The sequence below is a fragment of the Callorhinchus milii genome, unplaced genomic scaffold, assembly GCF_018977255.1.
Source record: "Callorhinchus milii isolate IMCB2004 unplaced genomic scaffold, IMCB_Cmil_1.0 Scaffold19, whole genome shotgun sequence".
NCBI lineage: Eukaryota > Metazoa > Chordata > Chondrichthyes > Chimaeriformes > Callorhinchidae > Callorhinchus > Callorhinchus milii.
In genome coordinates, this window is record NW_024704760.1 from 1,243,898 (window position 1) to 1,266,445 (window position 22,548).

Genomic DNA, 22,548 nt, shown 5'->3' on the forward strand with positions numbered 1-22,548 from the left:
AAGCCTAGTTTGAATGAGCTTGAATGCGGTGGTGGTGGGGTGGGGGCGGGAGTGGTGGAGCGATCAGCTAAACCGCAAAAATTGTCCCTGAGATGCTGCACACAAAAAAGCATATGATTGAGACCAACCAGAGAGATCTACTTTAACCTTCTTCAAACCACCTCCAACCACCTCCCCTGATCCACACAGACTGCCTGCCACCCAGGAGCAGACCTGTGTGGCCAGGAAACAGAAAGAAGCTGCTAATTATGGGTGGAACAGGGAGAGAAAAGGGTTTGGGTTGGTTGCTCTCTCTCTCTCCCTGTGGGTGAGGGAAGGAAGTCTTTGAGCATCAAAACCGGTTTGAGTTTGTAAAACTGTTTTGAATCCTGGAAATTATAGTACTGTTCTTGCACCCTTAGCACTTTTTTTTTTGCACAACTTCCAGTTGCTTTGCACCGGTTTTCACTTGTTGAATTCACTTGTTGCTGAGCAGTTATCGGGAAAGCGAAAGTCCTACTGTTTGTTTGTGTTTTTTTAAGAACACTGTTGATTCCAGGATTGAGGACAGGGTCAAAAGCGTAAATGAAAATACACCTGATGTTTCAAGACTCAGTCTCTATCACTCAAACCCACTCACTCTCCTCTATAACCACCTTGCACCTTTTCGATTCCTTAGTACCAATAGGAACGAAAACAATTAACTACAACTTCATTGACACAAAACCAACAGGAAGAGTCTGGTAAAAGTAACCCATGCAATGTGATGAGGTTGGTTAGAGTGTGGACTGTTCAATTACTTGTGAAACAGAATGAGGTGGGTGGGTGGGGAGGGGGGAATCACACACTGGTGCTCACAGTAACCACGCTATATCGCCAGCCATTGCTTTGTCATAAGAGTTTCCCCCTAAAACAGCGTGGCCTTGGGTTGGAGGGAGAGTTTCCATTGCAGTTCTGACTGTGTGAAGCTGTGGGCATCTTATCCATTTGGGTCACTTGCTGTGTCTAATCAAACATCGCATTTTTTTTCCCTACTCGTGTCGACTAAAATTAGACTCTGGCATTTTTGGAGACTGCCTGAGTTTGTCTTATTTAAGTCTGGCGTTCAAATGCATTATGGCAGGATGTTTTGCAATTGTAAACCGAAATGGGACATCTGCCCAACTGTGTCCAGTCCGCAAATTAGGAGATTAGTTTTGTTCTAGATCGGCGTTTTATAAACATCTTGTTTTTTTTAACAAAAATTATTTGCGATCTGACTGTTTATCGGAACTGTTACAGTAACCAAAGGCTCCCCTCAGATGTGAAGAGTCTCCCTTTCTTCAGGGAAAGGCACCCCCATCAGTTTATGCCTGATGGGGGTGCCTAACCTTTCCGAAGAACGAACAGTCCCTCCTTTTTTACCAAACTTTAAAAAAAATGTTTTCAGCACGAAGAATGATATTTTACCATAACCCAATGGTGTGGGGGTGGAGTTAAAGATGTACTTTTAGAACAAAACAGCAGTCTCCTAAGGGTAGGCCACTTGGGGACTCAGAACTGTGCCATTAGCATACAATCAGCTGGTGAGAGTCAGTGGGGAAACAGGAAAGAGATGGGTTTTAACTAGAAAACAGGACCTGGAATTGTTTGGTATAGGGAAAGGATTGATCTACTCGTTGTGGCTGAGTTGGATGTGAACCATTACATTTATTCCACTGTAGACAATCGCATGTGCCAGCAAGTGTCCCATCGACTTAGTTAAGATGCCCACTGGCTGCTCTTGATCTGAGAGCCTGAACTACAGCAGTATTAAAGTTGGGGAAGGAAAGCAATAACGCACAATATTGGGTGCAGATATTTCGGATGTTGTTGGGAGTTCGTCTTATTGCTGGCTGCTTTTATTGCACTGTTCATGCTGAAACTTTATTAAAAAAAATTGGGGAAAAATGTCAGTACATTAAAGTTGGTTTGCGTGAAAGTTGTTTTGAATCGTGCAATGGGAAGGCGGCATGTAAATGTTTTTGTCGGGATAAGTAGCTCTCAGTAACGACAGACTGCGTTGATGTATACGTTTACCCTGAGGTCAGGCACAGTCCTGTGTTTATCGAACAAATCTACAGTACTGAATGACCTATGTGTCGGGCAAACTCCCAACAGGGATCTGGGCAGCTGCGGTAAGATGTGGGAAGAGCATCTCAAATAGGAAGTCTCTACAGTGTAGTAAGGCTGCTCTTCACGGGTGAGATTGTTAAGAGATTGTCAGGGATCACACGTTGTTAGAATGGTTCAGTTTCTCTGCTTCTGACCCAGGCTGTGCCTGACCTGGAATGTGTATCGTTGACATTGAGTGTCCAAAGTGAATAAATGCCTATGTCCCTGGCACTGGCACTCCTCACCTCACCTCTCTGCTCACTCCTCCAACTGTATTTGCATCAAAATCTACAGTTTCGGAAAAAGCAAATGCATTCGGGTGGGTTGGAGATGCCACTTTGCAAATAATCAGCGTCAACTAATCTCTAGGAAAACTGAGCCTGTTCTGTTGGAAACGACAAGGAAACAAAGGCAAAATCACCAACTGACTTTAACTGCAATCGGCTTTGTAGCAAAAATGATCAAAACCATAAGCTAAGTAACACCGATTTGGGGGGAGGGGATGGAGCGCTTGTTTGTGCGTAACTCTACGAAGGCTCGTGGTTTATTTCTGAGTAACACTGGTTTCGTCCCCTCAATGCTCCACCACTGTCGCGTTTCACTTCTTTCTAAATGTGTTTGCAAACTTTAGTCCAAAGTTGATGATCAAAGTTCTGAATCTGCACTGGTTAACTCGGTCTCCTCTCATTAGAACAGCTTCACCTCGAAGCGTGCTTTTACAAAAAAAAACCTCTCCTCAGTCCCGCAGACTGACCTGTGCTAAAGGGAGATGCTTTTGATACATGTTCCTTTTAGGAAAAGCTAATTTTGAGAAGCGATAGGGTCAGTATTTTGTTTATTTAAAAAAAACAGACAAAGAAGATGTGTATCATTGTAAGGAAGTCTCCCTCACAGAACTTTGAACCTTTGAACCGAGTGTTGGGAAGGGATGACTGTGCTGTAAGGTACTGGGAATGTAGCTTCTATATGTTATGTCCAGCATTATTAGTTATTGTGTGCATCTGGGCTGGACTTAAACCGGGGTCTTGGATGTAAAGTTATTGAAACAAACTGCCAATTGCTCTATTGAGGGAGAAAGCCCCTTTCATCTCTCTCTCGCGTGCGCTCTCTCTCTCACATGCTCTCTCTCGCTCATGCGCACTCTCCCTCGCTCTCATGCACGCTCTCTCTCTTGCTCTCTCTGGGCTGAATGTCACCTTGAGCCCCAGAATTTGCAGGACTGTTCTGTAAGATCGGACCCCACCGCCCTCCACCTTTCTTTGTAACCTGAGGTTGACTTCTGTTCACCTTGATTTCAGGGGCAGAAGGATCAACTGAGGGGGTCAGCAATCTCTCTCTCCCTCCCCCTCCCCTATTCAACGGACAATGACTCGATCCCTGGCTCATAGTTTCCATGTAAATGGCGTAAGGATGTTGGCAGCTACCTATAGGTTACCAGTCACACTCTGAACTCATTGTCCTTGGAAGAGTTTACACAATAGCTTTCCTGATCGCTAACAGTCTTTACTGTAATATCGCAATCCACAACGCACTCAGTCTTTGTAGCTTGGATCAAAGCGATGCCGAACAGCCCGGTTCTAGATCTTTCTCCTATTACGGCAACGAGCACGGAATTTTAAGCTAGGGGCGCTCACCGCACAGAGGGCGACGCTTTGTAACCTGTCCCCTCCCTCGCACGTCTTCTCACTCTCCGGGATAACCGGTTTTCATGGCACTTCAAAACGCAAAGTGTGTTTGTTCAGTATTTTGTTATAATAATAATATTGGCTCCTGCCATTGTTCAAACGCAGTCAGTCACTCACTCTCACACTTTCGGCTCCAACACTAAACGAGCACTTAATCTCTGGTTTCCATACCATCTGCCACCAAGGTTGCAGGTTGGCCTTTGCTCTCCCTCCTCACTTCACACCTCACTTCTCAGGGTGCACCTCTCCCCTTGGCCTTTCTTGTGCTACAAAGTCAAATGCAGTTAAGTTTTTTTCTGGAAGCCCAAGTTCCAATCCCCCCCCCCCCCCCCCAAAAAAAAAAACAAATCTGTAACTTTTTAAGCCCTGTATTAATTACGACATAATTTTCCCAACTAAAGCCAAGATAGAAATGGAACTTTTTTTAAAAAAAAACACTAACCAGGAATTTTCTACCTGTTCTGTTTGTATTTGAAGGAATATGGTGGGATTGTAACTGGGTTCTCGTTTTCTTTCTCTCTCTCTGTTTGTCTGTCTCTTTCTCTCGCTGTCTGTCTGACTGACTCTCTGTCTGTCTGTTTCTCTTCTGTCTGACTCTCTCTCTTTCTTTGCCCCCACCCCCGCTCATAATCATACATTAATAAAACTGGTTTAAAAATTCTCTTACAAAAACTCGTTTGGAAAATCAGAAGACGTAAGTAGGGGCAAAGGAAGAAAGAATAAAAATAATATTTTCTGAAAATCCATCACGTAAAAATTTCCCCATCTCATCTTGGCTTTGCACCAAATAATCTACTGTTCCCAAACAGGACTAAAACCTTACGTGGCTGTTAAAAACACTGCGTAACTACGGTTAGCTTTTTTTTTTTACGTGTGTTTGTATATTCAATGTGTGTCTGTGCATATATTCAATATATATATATATATGTGTGTGTGCGCGCACAGATTGGAGGGGAGAGTATTATGGATTTAAACCATGTTTTTGTGAGTCTGGGTTATGGAGGAGACTCATGCGGTTCAAGCTGATTTTATTTTGTTGGCGGGAGGTGAAGGGGGAGTGGGTGAGGGTGCACTGTTCATAAGCACAGCTCTGTATAGAGTATTCTCTTTGTTCAAATTTATTCCCTCACAACTTTGTGTCGAGGTAAATAGTTTGCTAAACTTGGCTGTTACGTAGGTGGCTGTTAAACTCTCTTTCCTTTTTACAAACTAGTATTGAACAAGCTCATTGCTGTTAGAGCCCAGCGTGTGGTGTGTTTAAACCCTTTAACCAAGGTTTTTATTTAAATGTTAAATATGCTTACACTCTGGTGTAACGGAACACTGTCACCACTCGGTGCATTACTTTACTGTATTAATATTTTACCATCATGTATGTTGTACTCCTTGTAATCTTTCACCAATTTAGACACTTCGAGTGAAAGCCCCAGAACAGAAGTACTTGTTTTTAAAACAGAAGTTATTCCATTGTGATTATGACTGTTTGCTATCATGAATCCTTTGTTTTATAAATATATATATAAAAAAAATGCAAAGTTGCACAGAATATGTATGAGGTGCTGTATAATAAAGTCAGACATTAACCTTATACCTTGGTGTTGTCTGTCTCTCGATCGTGCTATTTGTGGAGTCCTGTAGCTCAGGGGTTAGAGCGCTCGCTTCGCAAGTGAGAGGACCCGGGTTCGATTCCCGGGCAGAGCGAAACATTGGGCAAGTTTCCTTACTCCCCCCCACCCCCCCACACACACGCCTCTGTTTGCCAGCAGTCGGTAGGAACCTGGTTGGTAGTTGATTGGCAGGTCACTTCTCCGGGCACAATAATCCCTTCAAAAAAAAATAATAATTTGGTCACTTAATCCACGACTATTTGTGGAGACGCTGCTGTGCGCAATTGGCTGCCGCGTTTCGCCTGAAACTTGCTTTATGTATCTGACTGTTCCAGAGACCCTCTCTCCGTTTCCCACGGCTACTGGTTGGTATTGCTTTCGCCCCTTGACTCTGGTTATCGGAGTTACCCAAAGCTCAGCTACAACCATTCCACCAGCGCCTGCCTGGCACCATCCAGACTGGTGAACAGCCGGATATTCAGTAGCACTCCATACCCAAAGGGAATAGAGTTGTATAGTGCTCTGTGCGCGTACCTTTTCCCCCCACTTTCCCTGAGATTGCTGCAATGTGTTGATAAGGAAGTTTAAGAGCTAATTGTTGTTGTACCTCCTTTGCTGGGCCCATGGTAACTGAAGGATCTCAGTTGGAATCCTTCCTCAAAGAAGCATTGCTCTCTGGGGGTGGTGAGGGAAGGGGGAGGTCGGTGGTGATATCTCCAGACACCGTGGCTCTCAATCTGCAGGAAACCCTGGAGAAAATGGCACTCCAGCTCGCAGGAGCTGCCTTGCTGTGTGTGTTTGGGGCGGGTGGAGGGTGAATGGGTGGTGAATGGTAAGCGTATAAAGCCTGCTGCCTCAGAACGTCCAGAGCAGAGACCGAGGAGAAGAGAGAGAGAAGCAGAGCCACAGAGAGTGCACCACAACTAACTATCACCCGAGACCAGGTACACAGTCCTCGTGTGAATTATTCTTTCAAACCTTTGTTTCGCTTTCATTTTTTCTCGAATTCTGTCTCTTACCAACTTTTTTCTTCTTGTTTTCTTTTTGACTTCGCTCCACATTTCCCAGCTCTTTTCCTCCACCCACCCCCAACCACCCTCGCAACATTATCCCCCCACCACACCCTTTTGCCTTCTTACATGGTTCTCCTTCTCTGAAGTGCTTCTCCGATTCCCTTCCACTATTTTTAGGGTCTTGGTTTCATCGACCACTGGTGGCAAAATGGTTGTTTGTTCATGTAAAACCCTCTGAGTGAAAGCAAGTCCCTGAGCCGGTGTGCGGGTTGATGCTGTCAGCCCAAGGCAGGTCTCGAGACATCCCTCTTTGACCGTGCCTTTGGCCACATTCCTCCAGCCCTCCGCGCCCCTCTCGATTCCAACCCCAGCTCTGATGCAAACACTTAACTGTCCAGTGCCTTTGAGACATCCTTCCAATGTGAAAGGTGGTTTACATGTAAAACTCTCATAAGTCCGATCTGTGCAAATTGCGGAGTTGCCCGAGTCCAGTTCAGGAGTGTATATTCGAGGCGAGTTTAATATAAACTCATACTTTGCATAAGTCGTATTAAATGTCCCTACTGATATGACGTATGTGAGGTTTACTGTATAAATGTAATTTGTTGTTGTTGTTGCAGGATGGCCAGGGGATTAGCCCTGCTCTTCAGATTGCTTCTGTTCCAGCTTGCTCTCTCCTGCCTGGCCTCATGTCTCCACGGACTGTCCTGCAGTCAGCAACAGGATGACGGAGGGGCCGAGAGCGCGAGAGAGGGCCCTTCTCACCCCGTGCCGGGTGAGCGACGAGGTATGAGCAGGTCAGGCTGGTGTGCCGGGAGGGGGCGTAGACTGGAGCCCTGCAGTGGAGTGAGTGGTTAACTCACTTGTCTCGCAGGGGATCAACTCCCGAGCATTTGGTACCAGCGCCATATCACGTCGTTGAGACGTCTCAAAGCGCTTCACAGGATAGATTGTAAAGCGCAGTGTCTATATATTTTGTGGGCGAAACGCGGCAGCCGATTGCGCACAGCGACATGTTTTTTTTTCTCTGCTGCTGCGAGACCCCTGAAGTGATTTGTTCTCGTTGTTTTGAAGTCATTGCTGATCTCATGGCCTCCTCTTGACTTGCCTGCGTTGCATTTTTTTTTTTAGCACCAGAACGAGCTTCGCTGACGGATCTCCTCTCGAGGGCGACGGGGACGGTGTGTGAGGGACTCGCTGAGGGTCCTGCGAGCCGAGCGACTGACCCGCTTTCCGTCCAGAGGCGGCAGCATCCCGGGAAACGGGGGATTCCAAGCGGGAAGGAGGGAGGGGGTTGGGACGGTCCGGGACGGAAACCGGCGGGGAGGGGGGGTGGACAGGAAAGGGGATTTTCCCGCGAATGGTTCTCCGCGGTCAGCCGTGTCCACAAGCGCCAGCATCCCGGGAAACGCGGCGACCGAGGGGGAGGGGAAGAGAGCGCAGATCCCAGGCACTGCCAGGAAAGCTGGCGGCTGGGCAGGAGAGCGGGAGAGGACCCAGAGCCCAGCACAGAGCAGCCCGGACCCCAGCGCTACTCTGCCTACGAGGGGGGGCTCAGCAGGATCGTTAGCAAACTGAATCTCTTCCAAAACCAGCGTCAGGGACCCCGGGAATAAAGCAGGAGAGGCATCGAGTGCCCTTCGAGAACTGTGAGAGCATCTCCGTAGCCAGTCATAAATAGAACGGGGGCAAATTCAGGTTATTTCTGCCCCCCCCCCACCCCACGCTCCCCGCCAGCTTGGGGTTCTCACCCAGCTTTGCCCTCCACACCGTCTTCCCTCACCCCCACCCCCCCCCTCCCCCCGTGTTAAATCTCTCAAACTTCAGCCCAGTGTGATTGATCCTGGAAGAGTTGAGCTTTGTTCGCCGTCGCGAGTCATTAGACGTAACCCCTCGTCGCGTCTCAAACCGCGCGACGGGATTTGCTGGGGAGTGAATCGACTGTATATCTTTGCGGACGGAGCCGACTTGAACTCATTCAATAAAGCCGACTGAGCTTTGTCGACACACTTTGCTTCGCACAGTTATTTTTCTGTCGTCGAGAAACGAGGAGGTACAGGAGGAGCGGGAACGCGGTCCGGGCTGAGAGCCTGACAGCTCTCTACGGCAAAAAGCTTTGCGACGTCCGTCCCTCGTGGAGGGAAAGGCGGGTCCTGCGCGAACCCCCAAATCACTGCTGGCGGATAAACACAGTATCGTCGGCCGTGGGATTCTTCGGGCGTCCGTTCTGACCCCATTATTATTATTATTATTATTATTATGACCACAATAATAATCCTTACGTTTGACACCACGTCTTCGAGACGTCTCAAAAGCGCTTCACAGGATACGCTGTAAAGTAAATGAACTGTATATGTATATACATATATACGGTCGAAACGCGGCGGCCAATTTATTATTTTTTTATAATAATAATAATAATAATAACACCAATAATAATCCTTACATCGGATATTAAATTTCTCGCCCAACGCAGTACTGGTCATAATGGTGAGCGCTCCGAGACGCTCTCCTGCCTGAGGGGCGCTCCGGTCAAGGCAAGTTGTTGTTGTTGTTGCTGATGAGGGAAAAAAAAAACAAAGCAAAGGTTTTAAATGAAGATATTACCGAAATTTAGGGGTTTTTTTTTCGAGACCCTAAACTCTTGTGTTTTTCACAGCGCTCCTTATTGGGCGCGAACTCCGCCCCATTGGGCGCGAACTCCGCCCCATTGGGCGTGAAACCCGCCCCACTGGGCTCAAGGCAGGTGCTCGCCCCGCCCTCTCCTCCTCCTCCTCCTCCGCCGCTGCCGTACGGAAGTGAGGAACGCGCGGTACTTCCGTACGGCAGCGGCGCGGCAGCCAATGGTGTCCGGGCTCCGGAACCCGCCGCCCGGAGAGACCGCGGGGGGAGGGGGAAGGTTTACAGCGACGGACCCGAGGCCTTCCCGCCCGCGGCGCAGCACCGAGTCTCTGTCACAGCCCGAGCGCGGGGTCCGGGGTCCCCCCCTCCCCCCACATTGCCCTCCCGCCCCCCCCTCCCATCCCTCCCGCGCTCTCTCTCTCTCCCTCTCTCCCCCCCCCCAACCCCCCCCTCCCCCCCCCCACCGGGAGCAGCGCAGCCGGAGAGCGAGACAGAGCCGCGGGGCCTGAGCCTGAGGAGACATGAACCTGGAGCTGCTCGGTGAGGGGGGGGGAGAGGGGGAGGGGTGGGGGGGGAGGGGTGGGGGGGGAGAGAGGGGGGGGGGAGGGGTGGGGGGGAGAGAGAGAGGGGATGAGGGGGGGGAGGGGTGGGGGGGGGGAGGGGGTGGGGGGGGAGAGAGAGAGAGGGGATGAGGGGGGGGGGAGGGGGTGGGGGGGGAGAGAGAGAGGGGGATGAGGGGGGGAGAGAGATGGGGGGGAGGGGTGGGGGGGGAGAGAGAGGGGATGAGGGGGGGAGGGGGTGGGGGGGAGAGAGAGAGGGGATGAGGGGGGGGTGGGGGGGAGAGAGATGGGGGGGGGGGAGGGGGTGGGGGGAGAGAGAGAGGGGATGAGGGGGGGAGGGTGGGGGGAGAGAGAGATGGGGGCTGGGGGGGGAGGGGGGGGAGGGGCTGAGGGTGTGGGGAGAGAGAGGCCCAGAGTCTGGGGGGAGAGGGTGTGAGAGAATAATAATAATAATAATAATCTTTGCATCTCTGATGCAGCGCTGTTCACGTCTTCTCGACGTCTCAGAGCGCCGCACGGAATAGACCGTAGAGAGTGTAGTGACTGTACGTTTGCGGGCGAAACGCGGCGGCCGGTTGCGCACAGCGGTGAGCGTTCCCCCGCAAACCAACAGCCGGGGGCTGAAGTGGCCCAATTTATTACTGTGATTGTCCTGTCTGGAGGGGGTTATTATTGGGGGCCGTGTGTGGGGTGAGGAGACGCCCCCGAGGTCTGGAGCTGAACCCGGCGTCGAGCGCTCCGACCGCTGAGCCTCAGGACTCCGCCGTAGAAAAGGTTTCGACGCTGTGCGTTTCGACGACAGCAGCAGCAGCAACGACGACAGCTCGGCTTTGTATCGCGTCCCCCACCCCCACCCCCCCCCCCCCACACGCCGGGCGGCGTCTCAGGAGCGCTTCACAGTAACGGATCCCGGGGCAGAGCGGGTGGGGGTGGGGTGGGGAGGGGGGGGAACGTGACCAAAGGAACGGTCGAAAAGGAAGGTCTTCAGCGGAGACCTGAAAATAGGAAGAGAAGGAGCGAGACGAAGGGAGTGAGGAAGGGAGTTCCAGAGCCTCGGGGGGGGGGGCAGTGGCTGACGGTACGGCCGTCGAGGGTGAAACGCAGGAAACGGCAGAGTCCTCGGAGGGGGGAGACAGTGACCGGTGACGTGGGGGAGAGTTTGGCAGAATCCGCCCTCAGAAGTGGAAATGGGGAGTTAGGAAATAAATATGTAACTGGAAAAAGTACATACGAGGGGTTACATAACGCTCTGCGCAATCTTTACTGGTGATTCTTGGCATTTGAGATAATGACTTGATTTTGTGTTTTTGCAGAGTCCTTTGGACAGAATTATCCAGAGGTAAGTCTGACGTTTCATATATTTTTATATATATTATATGTACTTTGCTTTTCGGAAGGTGTTTAGTGTCTCTCCCCCCAAGTACCTGTGACCCAGAGGTGATGAGTTTTAATACGTTTTGCTGTAACTTATTTTGCTCGTACCCTGACTGTTCTCTTGTGACCCGGACTTGAATCTAATCCAGCCCAGACAACAACAACAACTTGCACTTATACCGCGCCCTCCACTCCGAGCCGGTGGGGGTGGTGGGGATGTGACCGTACGCACGGTCGAGCAGGGAAGTCTTCAGGCGGGACTTGAAAGAGGGGAGAGAAGGTGGGGGAGACAAGGCGGAGGGATTGAGGGAGAGCGTTCCAGAGTTTTGTGGGGGGTGGGGGTGGCATAGTGGCTGAAGGCGCGACCTCCGATGGTGGGGCGGAGGGTGCGAGGGACGAGCGGGAGCAGGTGTCAGTCGAGCGGAGGTGACAAATGGGATGAGAGACCTTCAGACTCAGGGCGCTGACACACTTGGTCTAATTTGAGCTGCTGGAGATGTTGATAAAGTAGCATTTTGTTGCAAGAGTGATTTTTCTGTCTGTGTCTGTGTGTGGATTTTATACATATATTTTTAAATATATACTTAAAAAAAGGGGGTTTTCGAAAGCTACTTGCTGGGGCAGTGCTTGCCCCCCAGTGCGTCTGAGCGAGATGATCCGAGTGTTGTTTCTTTGCTCGTGTGACAGGAGGCAGATGGCACACTGGACTGCATCAGCATGGCCCTCACCTGCACCTTTAACAGGTGGGGCACTCTGCTGGCTGTGGGCTGCAACGATGGGAGGATTGTCATCTGGGACTTCCTGACGAGAGGCATCGCGAAAATCATCAGCGCACACATCCATCCCGTCTGCTCCTTGTGGTAGGAACATCATAAACATCCTTGTGTGTGCGTGTGTGTGTGTAGAGCAATACAGTGTGTGTTTACAGCAATACAGTGTGTGTGTCTTCAGCAATACTGTGTGTGGCGGGGGAGGGGTAATAATAATAATAATCCTTTCATTTGATATATAGCACCTTATCACGTCATCGAGATGACTCAAATTGCTTCGCAGAATATACTGTTAAAGTGAATTAATTTTGTGATAAGGCGCTGTGTCCAAAGCAAGGGTTATATTACAGTTAGCCGTGCGCTGCCTCTCTCCCCGCTGATATATACTTTTTTGCCTCTTGTTGGTGTTTTGCAGCTGGAGTCGAGATGGACATAAACTGGTCAGCGCTTCGACGGATAACATAGTATCCCTGTGGGATGTGCTTTCCGGGGACTGTGACCAGAGATTCCGTTTCCCCTCGCCAGTCCTGAAAGTCCAGTTCCATCCCAGAGATCAGTGAGTATTCCCGACATTCGGGTGGGGTTACCATACTTCTTTGTATCCGCGAGCGTATGTTTTTTAACCGCCTTCCCCTCCCTTCCTCCCCTCCAGCCCCCACACGACATGACATGCAAGGATTATTATTATTATTATAAAGATGCTGCACCAGTGTAAGATGTCGTTGCCTCCCCACGAGGAGGAGATGCTTGTTCTCTGCTCAGCATCTCCAATCCATGTTTCCCAGAAAGTCTGGCTCCAGCTCTAACCTTTCCTCAGGGAATCGAAGCCTCGCCTCACGTGTCAAGCGCTCTGGGACGCTACCCTGCGTGAGGGGACGCTGTATAAATGACAAGTAGTAGTTGTTGTTGTTGAGACGTTGTCACCGAGCTTGTGTTTACCCCTGTGTTACAGGAACAGGGTCCTGGTTTGCCCCATGAAGTGTGCACCGGTCTTGCTGACCCTCTCGGACTCCAAACACGTGGTGCTACCGGTGGACGACGATTCGGACCTCAACGTAGTGGCGTCTTTCGACCGACGAGGGGAGTACATTTACACCGGAAACGCCAAGGGCAAGGTACGGAGCAATACCTTCCTGGTTGATTTTGTCTCTTGAGGCTTTTCTGGGTCCCACGTTTTCACAGCGTTCGCTCTGTGCAAAGAAATGTTTTCTGCTTTCGCATTTTACTGGCTCACCTCCGATTTTAAGATCAGCCACACCCCCCACCCTGTGCTTCCCTCCCGAGGGGAGAGTTGAAGATTTCCTGCAATGTTACATGCTACATGGGGAGCAAGTAACATTGCAGGAGAGGACAAGTTGGGCAGGACAGGTTTGCAGGGCTATGGGGAGAGAGCGGGGGAGTGGGGTTGATTAGGGCTATGGGGAGAGCGGGGGGAGTGGGGTTGATCAGGGCTATGGGGAGAGAGTGGGGGAGTGGGGTTGATCAGGGCTATGGGTAGAGAACGGGGGAGTGGGGTTGATTTGGAAGCTCTTTTCAAAGACACGATGGGCCGAATGGCCTCCTTCTGTCCTGTATTAATTCTATGATTGTACATCGGTCTGGGACGCTATCCTGCGCGAGGTGGGGTGGGCTGTGTAAAGACACGTTGTTGGTGTTGGAGTTGTGACTGAATTCTCGCATTCCCACCCGGTAAAAGCTCAGACGCGGTTTGCTGTTTCAGATCCTGGTTCTAAAGACGGACGTGCAAGAGTTGGTGGCTTCCTTCCGCGTCACGACCGGCACCAGCAACACAACGGCTATTAAATCCATCGAATTCGCACGAAAAGGAAGGTGAGGGAGTGATGGACACCGTTTTTGTCTTGGCTTCGTGATCTCGCGGGCAGGTCTGGAGATGAACAGGAGGTTGTTCTGGCAACTGAGTATGGAGCAAGGGCGGGTAAATGTAGTTGGGTTAAGCGCTCTTGAGACGCCACCCTGGGTGCGGGGCGCTATATAACTGCCGGTTGCTGTTGAGGTACGGATCAACCATGATCTAACAGAATGGCGGAACAGGCTCGAGGAGCTGAATGGCCTCCTCCTGTTCCTCTACTTGCAGCCCCTAGAACAGAGGATGTCAGGAGAGGGGAGTGGGGGAGTCGCTCTTACAGAAAGCTGACACAGAGACTCTGTGTGTAAAATCATTCTTCTGACCGCCCCCCCCCCTCCCCTCTCTCTCTCTCCCTTTAGGTATTTTGGGTGCTGGTTTGAAACTCGTGGGCTTGAGTTACTGGGGAGATAGTTTCTCCCAGTTTTAATTTACTTTATCAAAAACCCCTGCATCGAATTTTAACAACGATTTCTCTCCTCTTGTGCGTCCGCAGCTGTTTCTTAATAAACACAGCGGACAGAATCATTCGCGTCTACGACGGCCGGGAGATCCTGACGTGCGGGCGGGACGGCGAGCCGGAGCCCATGCAGAAACTACAGGACCTGGTGAACAGGTAACCGAACCGGTCAGCGCCTTGGGACGTCCTCCCGACGTGAAAGGCGCTGTGTAAAGGCCATTTAATAACCGTAATAATCCTGGCATTTGATGTGAGCGCCTCGTCACGTCTTCAAGACGTCTCAAAGTGCTTCACAGGATACGCTGCAAAGTGCGGTGACTGTGTATTTTGTGGACGAAACGCTTAATAAAGCGCTTTCAAAGGCTCCTCTCGGTACGTGTTTGTCTGACTGGCTTGCCGTCCGTGTGTCCCGGAAGGACCCCCTGGAAGAAATGCTGCTTCTCCGGTGATGGGGAGTATATCTGCGCGGGTTCCGCCCGGCAGCACGCGCTGTACATCTGGGAGAAGAGCATCGGGAACCTGGTGAAGATCCTGCACGGCACCCGGGGAGAGCTGCTGCTCGACGTGGCCGTGAGTCGCAGCCTTTGTTATCCCCAAAATTTTACTCCCACTCTTACTCCTACTTCAGTCTTCGTTTCGAAGCCTTTTTGTTTTGTGTATTACTTTTTTCATATAAAACAAAACTTCCTGTTTTTATGCGACTCTCTCTGTTCCAGTGGCACCCAGTGCGACCGATCATAGCCTCCATATCCAGTGGGGTCGTGTCCATTTGGGCTCAGAATCAAGTGGTAAGTCTTAGGCTAACCTAACTTTGCTCCGGGAAGCGATCGCAAGTTGTTGTTGTAGTGGTTAGCGCACCCGCATCGCAAAGCAAGAGGACCCGGGTTCAATTCCCGGACAATTTGTCTAATTGCCTTCTACGGTGAGGGAGGAAATGTTTCCGTGGAGAGCGGACGACAAGTGGGTTAATGTTTTTTAAAAAATATAAAAAAGGAAGGAACATTAAAGGCTGAGGGTGTGGGGGAGCGAGCAGTAACGTGGGATTGGACTTTCCTTTCGGGGGCTGACACTGGTTCCGAATTGTCCGGAGGGAATCGATTCCGACGTGTTTCTGCCGTAGGAAAACTGGAGCGCTTTCGCTCCGGACTTCAAAGAGCTGGACGAGAACGTGGAGTACGAAGAGAGAGAGTCTGAATTTGACATCGAAGACGAAGATAAGAGTGAACCAGAGCAGACGGGTAAGCGATCCTCGTCTCTTTACTCCTGTGTTTTTTTTTGCAACCCGACTACCCACTCGATTGGCTCCGGCCTCCTGTGCGTCCCCCGTGCCCTGCATTGCACCGCCGTCCGCGCTTTCAACCGCTGCGCCCCGAAACTCTGGGACACTCTTCCTCTATCCCTCCGCCTCGCCCCCATCCTTCCCCATCTTCAGATCGCGCCTGAAGACCATCTTCTTCACCCGGGGCGGTGTGGGGGCCTACAGTCACCTCCCTCTCTACCCCCGGCTCGGTGTTGCGCTCCGCCACTGCCAACGCGCTCTGGGACGCTGCCCTGCGTGAGCGAGGGGGTGCTGCGTAAACGCACGTCGTCGTTGTTGTTTTGTCTCCGGCCCGTGCACGTGTGGAATATCTTCAGGTGCAGACGCAGCTGAGGACGAGGAGGTTGACGTCACGTCGGTGGACCCCATCGCTGCTTTCTGCAGCAGGTAGAAGACTTTTATTTTAATTCTGGCAGAATTAACTCGGGCGCGAAAAATTGGTCAAGAGGCCACCTCGCCCGCCTGGGGGGGGGGGGTTGATATCACACAAGCGCTCTGGGACGCTGCCCTGCTTGGCGGGAGCGAGATAAACGCAAGCTGTTGCTGTTGATATCTCGCCTTATCACGTTGAAACGTCTGTGAAATGCGGCGACTCTGGAGTTGGCCGCACATCCGTTTGTTCCCTGAATTTTTTATTTTTTTTTGTGAGGGGGAGGAAAGGGGTGAAATTTCCAATTGTGAAAAAGTTAGCGGTTCTCTAATAGACTGCAATAAGTTAGGGAACAACGAGTAGAGGTGTGTGTTGACCCATGGGCTTGGTCTTGTCTTCCCGTTAGCGATGAAGAGTTTGAGGATTGCAAGGCTCTGCTGTACCTTCCAATATCTCCAGAGGTGGAAGATCCCGAAGAAAACCCTTACGGACCCCCTCCTGAACCCGTGCAGGTGGGCTGCCGCGTGTGTATAAATGCTTCCGGTTTCAGAGTGTCCGCCTAAAGTACTTACTGCAAAGCCAACATGGAATCGCTCTGTGCTTTGCTCATGGTTGATTGGTGTGTGTATGCGCGCGTGTGTTATGTTCGCAGACCCCAGTAACAGACGATACGAGTAACCCAGACAAGAAGCGCCAGACGTCCTTTGACGGAACTCAGCCCCCAAAGAAGAAACCCAAGATGACCAACATCGAGCTGCAAGGAGTCCCGTCAGATGGTAAACGTCTCCCATCACTTGTTGCTCGTCAGACAATAATGCAGGGTCGTGTCCCAGAGCGCGACACAGAGCCGGTGGGTGGGGGGTGGTTGGAAGTGGGAGCAAGTGATCGTTGGTGCAGTCAAAAGAGAAAAGTCTTCAGCTGTGATCTGAAGATAGGGAAGGAGGGGGCCAAGGCGGAGGGATGGGAGAGAGACTGAGCAGGAATTTGTGAGGGGCTGAGATTGTCCACTATTCTCCTGCAGTGGACTTTAGAACCTTTTCTTGCACCTCTGCTTTCCTAATCTCTCGCTTTTTATTCCGCCCCCCCCACCCCCCCAACCGCCACGTGACCGAACAGAAGTTCACCCGCTGCTCGGCGTGAAGGGTGACGGCAAGTCCAAGAAAAAGCAAGCGGGACGGCCGAAAGGAACGAAAGGTAAAGAGAAAGATTTCATTAAGTCCAAAGGCTTCAAAGGGGACAGAGGTAAAGCTTTGGAAGGAGCAGTGAAGGGCAGAGAGCAGGCAGACATGGCAGAGCCACCCGCAGGTAAGGACCACGGTGGGAGCTGCTGCAGCTTGCCTGGTACCTGTGCTTGTTAGTGTAGTGCCTGGCCCTGCTTTCCCGGTGGGGCGGAGGTGGGGGGGGTGCGAGTTAACCAGTTCGGCCACACTCACGTTTTGTGTTTTACAACGGCAGTGTTTAACAATGTACTCAAACCCGATCATAACGCGCACACACACACACGTACGCACACGTAGGCATACACACACACACGTTCGCACGCACACACGCGCGTACGCACACACATGTACGTACGTATACACACACACATGCACACACGCACACGTACGCACACACACACACAAAAGAATATAAATACTTGGATGAAGGCACGTGGGCAGGAGTGGGAGTAGGCTGCAGGTGCTAAGCTGAAAGTACAACTGCCCCCTAGTTTGGCCACTCTGTGTTGGAGCCAAAGAGACGAGAGCCTGAGGGGAGGGGAGGGGAAGGCACCTGGAGCGAGTGAGCATTGCCACGAGACGTGTGCGTGTGACCGAGAGCAGCTTTTCCTTGCAGCTTTGTCCCCTCGTTAGGAACGATCACTGTTGCTTCCTGAGTCTCCTGGCTCCTTGATGCTGTGGCTCTGCCGCTAAGTGATTGCTCTGAAATGCTGTAGTTTTAGTTTGTGGGGGTGGGAAAGGGCGGGGTGGGGGGATGAAAGTTGGGGTGGGGGGTATTGTTTCCTTCTGCACTGTTGTGTGGCAGGTTTCTGACCCTCAGTGCCTTTGGTTATACACTCTCCCCACGTCTGCTCAAGGCAGGATTCCCTTCTCCTCCTCCTGGCTGATCCACAGGTAAGTAAGTGGCTGTTGTTCAGGTGCGAGACAGTGAATGGCGGCGACCTTATCCACCCGAGCCTGGGTCCTGCCCTCGCCTGACCTCCACTCGCTCGGAAAGCAATCGGGAACGGAACCCTCGACTGATGTTCATTCCCCTCTTTTCCCTGCCTCGCTGGGGGCCGTCGGTAGCCCCGAGCGTCCTGTCCTTATCCCCCCGCCTGCAGTCATCCCGACGCGGCACTGACCGGGGACCGCGAGTCGGCTTTCGTTGCAGTCCGCACGGCTTCAGCGACGAGCTGCGACGGCGCCTCTCCACACGGGGCCAACGGGGGGCGCTGTGTGTCCATTGCTAAAGAGAAGCTGCGTGACGGACTGTGTGTGTGTGTGTGTGTGTTGGTGCGGGAACAGCTCCGGTGCCTTGTGACAACCTGCCCTCTCCATCCACCAGGGCCTGTGGGTCAGTGCTGTGGTCCCAGCCTGAACCCTCTTATGTTTTACTGCCTTATCTAAGGGTGGTGGTGGGTGCGGGGGGGGCGGTGAAGTTGTGAGACGAAAGGTTTTTGAAGCCCAGGGACAACCGCAGCTGCTTCCGATCCTGGTTGAACCAAACCCTTTGTGTTCCCCTCGCACTTCAGGGACGGAAAGGCTTAACCTGGCGATGTGTTTTTCCTCACTTAACAACCTGTTTCTCGCGTTTTTTTTTATTTTCAGGAGGAACTGTCATTTCCGACCTGTGAGCTCGAGCGAAGGTGATTATTGTCCACACCTTAAGCTGACGCGCTGCCCTCCAGCTTAGCGAGCGTGTTAACAGCACCGAGCCAGCCGGAACTTGGTATCTTAGTCAGTTTGAGGACAGAAGCACATAAGGGGACCATTGCAAAGCGTGGAACTGCTGTCCTCTTTAACCCGCCCGCACAACAGTGCCAGTGAAACCCAGTCGATTTTTGATGGAAACATTGGTCGATGAGGAGGATCTGATGTACAATTTACCAAGAACTTTATTACGCTGAACCTTAATCTCTCAAAGAGTGGTTAGTGATTTTCGTGCCTGCAGAGCCGGGGGCAGAGGGGGTCAACAGCTGAACAAACAGCACAGGATCCAGCGTCACCCCCAACAATGACTTGACCCAGAGATGCTCACTGGACAAAGCACTGGAGGTGCATCCGTACCAGGCCTGTATCTGCCTGCGGTGCTAGACTCCAGGGTGTGGTATCCATTGGCCACACAGTACGGAGGCTCTTAACATCTCAGGCTACCGAAAGCTGTTTGTGGTCACTCCACATACAAGTCCACACACACAAACCTTTGCCGTCTGTTTGTACAAGAACAGGTTCTATACCTTTGTAGCATTAGTTTGTTGACAATTCGCCAGCTAATTAAGTGAAAAGACAATTGACGTCCTAGACTTTTTTTAATCCCTCTCTCGCTCTCTCTCTCTCTCTCTCGCTGTCCTCCGAACTTGTACGTTGTTGAGTTGATGTTGTTTTCATTTAAAAGCAATCGTTCCTGGAATCGGAAGCGCAGATTGCTGGTGAGTTTTTCCTCTGTGCGCGCGGGTGTGCGGGTGTGTGTGAGCGCGCGTATATAGCCGTGTCCTTTTCCCTCCGTTCCTTCCATTTCATCCCCAATCTCTTCAATGCCTGTACAGCCTCTTCTGGGCAAGATGGTGGATGTGCTGTTATCTCAGTCCAGTCTTCTACAAACTGGATGTGTTTGCAGTCGCTGACCCTTTGCGATCCTCCCCTCCCCAAGAGCTGTCAGAACCACACATCTCCGTAATACAGAGAGGCTGACGCCCTCTCCCAGCGCTGGCATTGCTCACCTTGCAGTGGGTTTTGAAATCTCACCCAAGATGTAGTTATAAGAAGGACCCGCCTGACTACGAAACCACAGCATAATGTGCCAAATACATGCTGCCTGTGACAAGGGGGTCACACTTGCTCAAGCCATATACTGATCCTCGCGTGAAGGGAGATGGGGTCGAGAGATGGATTACACCTGGTCGCCCTCATACACATGACTTAAAAATACAAAGGTTTCTCACCAGCAGCTGTGTATGCCCGATGGGGGTGCGGGTAGGTTGGTACCTAAATCTCCCGGGTCAGACCGGATCTAGTCCAGTACTGTTTTCTCTTATGCCCGAGTGACGTAAAGTTGTATTTGTGTGGTGTCAGCAGCCTTGAGTACCAGTGATAAACCTTAAAGCAAAGGAAAGACCTGTGTTGTTATAGCACCTCATCATGTCTCCCGAGTGTCTCATAAATACTGTAATTACTGTCGAGTCGAAGTGATTTGGTTTCTTATCTTTCCCAGTGTTTGGTTCGGTCGGAGTTCCGCTTTGTACAACTTCCCGGCTTCTTTCTGAAAGACCCTCTGTCCATTTGATGTTCCTTTTTATTTGACGCTTTGAGACCACTTGCCCTTAGAGGTGTGCCTTAAGTATAAAAGCCACACACACGTGTGTGTTTCCACGTTTGCATGTTACGGAAATCAGTGTTGAAAAGGTGACTTTTTCACTCGCTTCAGACCTCGTAAAGGCCCAAGAGCTTTTCATTCTATGGTTTAATCTCTCCAGTGGGTTTTCCCAGTGATTCGAAAACACCGTGATTAACAATTCCCGTGTTTGACAGCACTCCGAGAATGTCACAGTCTTTGAAAAGGAGCCCTGTAGTGCAGTGGTGAGTGCAAGCGAGAGGACCTGGGTTTGATTCCCGGGCAGGGTGAAACATTAAGCAATTTTCCACGGTTGTTAATCGATTGGCGGATCACTTTCCCGGGGGTAATAATCCCTTCAAAAAAATAATAATAATAATTTGTTCGCTCAATCCACACCCATTTGCGGGGACGCTGCTGTGTGCAATCGGCTGCTGCGTTTGGCCCACAATATACGCAGTCAATTCACTTCACAATATAATCTGAAGTGCTTATAGACGTCTCGAAGACGTGATATGGTGCTCTATCAAATGCAAGGATTATTATTAACACAACGCTTCGCTGATGAGAAAAGTGAGATACGTAGCAATTTCTGGTCAGAGGACTGATTGAACACTCCTGACTGTTCACCAGGAACACAGGTGCAAACTGAGCAATCATTGCTTTTTAAAACATTTTTGTTTCTAAGGTGTCGCTTCGGTGAAAACGGCTCAATCTACGCATTGATTATTTTAAATCTCGGGTAATCATTTTTCTATTCCTCTCCTCTTCTACCCCCCCCCCCCCCACCCCACCCGCTCCCAATTAACTGCTTGAGTTATTCTCAAAGCATTGTTTTGTCTAATTTTTTTTAAAATAAAAAAATCGAATGAAGAAGTGGGGCTGTGTTGATTCAGGGAAAAAAGCTTCTTATTAAACACCAACCGACTGGAGTTTGGGGGGTGTCACACTGTCACCTCAACACCATATTGTTCCCAATGTCCCATTGTGCTGATGTAACAAAGACACCTGAAGCCCCTTAGACAAGAACAAGACCCCCCACCCACCCACCCAGCCAAGGCAGCCATGCTGCTCTCCTACGCTGGGGCCCTGATCCTCTCAGCCCTTCTCCCCGCTCGCTCGCACCAAGACGGCCAGTGGGTTACGGCACCTCCCGAGCTACAGAACGTGACTGTCACGGGGGTGCTCCTGATGAGCGCCAGCCCCTGCAGCAAGACCTGCGGCTTGGGCTGGAGGTCGGAATACCGGTGCAGGGTGGACAAGGTGGGCAACACGACCGAATGCATTCTGGAGAAAGCCCTGTGCCTCGTCAGCAAGGAGTGCGGGCTGACCACCAGGACCCTCACAGCGGGCACCGGCCTGAACCTCAGCTGCGTCGATGAAACCATGGAGAGTGTAGGGTTAACGGAGTTCACCTTTATTTGGAGGATAGCAAAGGGGGTCGTGACCACAGATAATTTTTTCTTCAGACCTTACCCACTGAGGTACACCAAGGCCCCTTGGCTGATAAGTTTCACGGTGAGTTTCAGGGATATTGCACTCCTCTAGCTGATAAGCTTCAGTCACTACACTTTAAAGCGTATCCCTTGAAGCGCTTTGAGAGGTCTCGATGATGTGATCAGGCGCTGTATCAAATGCAAGGATTATTATTATTATTATTAATCCCCTAACAAGACTTAATATGGAAATATACAGAAATATAAGATATACAGTCAACTCGCTTTGCAGTATTGGCTGTGAAGCGCTTTGAGACGTCTAGAAGATGTGATAAGGCCCCCATCAAGTGCAAGGATTATTATTATTATTATTGTTGCCCCTTTTCTCACCGGTGAAGCCCGTGCAGGAGAGGAACGCTGGCACCTACATGTGCGAGGTGCAGAACAGTCAAACCATGGAGGTGGTGAAGCAGATTCTCAACGCCATCAGGGTGCTCCCAGCGGGTCTGGTGGAGTTGGACTTCTTCAAAGCCCTGTCGGCCCAGCAGAAGCTGGAGATGATGGAGGGGGAGCAAGTGCCAGCGATCCAGAAGGGGAAGATCAAACGATGGTGGGAATTTTTCAACAGTTTCTTCACAAACACTAACAGTAACTTGAGGTTTGTTGGCATTGGGGGCACCATTGGGACCATCGTGGGACTGTTAATCTTATACACGTTGAAAAGGAGATGAGAGATTATTATTATTATTATTACAATAAAACCCGCCCGAGTCTGATCTGTACAAATCGTATAATCACTGCTGTGCACAATCGGCTGCCGCGTT

General features: G+C 50.8%; 2 protein-coding genes across 3 annotated transcripts; both read left to right on the forward strand.

Annotated features, from left to right (window-relative positions):
- The first annotated feature begins 9,510 nt into the window (after positions 1-9,510).
- On the forward strand, positions 9,511-20,136 carry rbbp5 (retinoblastoma binding protein 5). Of its 2 annotated transcripts, none has more exons than XM_042342077.1 (15): positions 9,511-9,579; positions 10,913-10,938; positions 11,661-11,833; positions 12,159-12,299; positions 12,696-12,858; positions 13,464-13,573; positions 14,104-14,223; positions 14,484-14,637; positions 14,784-14,855; positions 15,188-15,305; positions 15,703-15,772; positions 16,162-16,267; positions 16,408-16,531; positions 16,872-17,060; positions 18,566-20,136. In XM_042342077.1, exons 1-15 carry the CDS (start codon positions 9,561-9,563, stop codon positions 18,589-18,591), a joined length of 1,611 nt encoding a protein of 536 aa, XP_042198011.1. In that variant the 5' UTR covers positions 9,511-9,560; the 3' UTR covers positions 18,592-20,136. The 2 variants fall into 2 exon arrangements, with proteins under 2 accessions (XP_042198011.1, XP_042198012.1); XM_042342078.1 differs by having other exon boundaries at positions 16,872-16,949.
- A 1,217-nt stretch (positions 20,137-21,353) lies between these two features.
- LOC103182536 (transmembrane protein 81) lies at positions 21,354-22,548 on the forward strand. The gene is made up of 2 exons (XM_007899602.2): positions 21,354-21,806; positions 22,075-22,548. The coding sequence occupies exons 1-2, from the start codon at positions 21,354-21,356 to the stop codon at positions 22,453-22,455; spliced, it is 834 nt and encodes a 277-aa protein (XP_007897793.1). The 3' UTR covers positions 22,456-22,548.

Excerpts from the sequence above, each read along its gene's own strand:
- rbbp5 (XM_042342077.1), top strand. Across the intron at positions 15,773-16,161 it reads ATCGCTGCTTTCTGCAGCAG|CGATGAAGAGTTTGAGGATT; the intron begins GTAGAAGACTTT and ends TCTTCCCGTTAG. Across the intron at positions 17,061-18,565 it reads CATGGCAGAGCCACCCGCAG|GAGGAACTGTCATTTCCGAC; the intron begins GTAAGGACCACG and ends TTTTATTTTCAG.
- LOC103182536 (XM_007899602.2), top strand. The coding sequence starts at position 21,354 with ATGCTGCTCTCCTACGCTGGGGCCCTGATCCTCTCAGCCCTTCTCCCC. Across the intron at positions 21,807-22,074 it reads CTTGGCTGATAAGTTTCACG|CAAGGATTATTATTATTATT; the intron begins GTGAGTTTCAGG and ends CCCCATCAAGTG.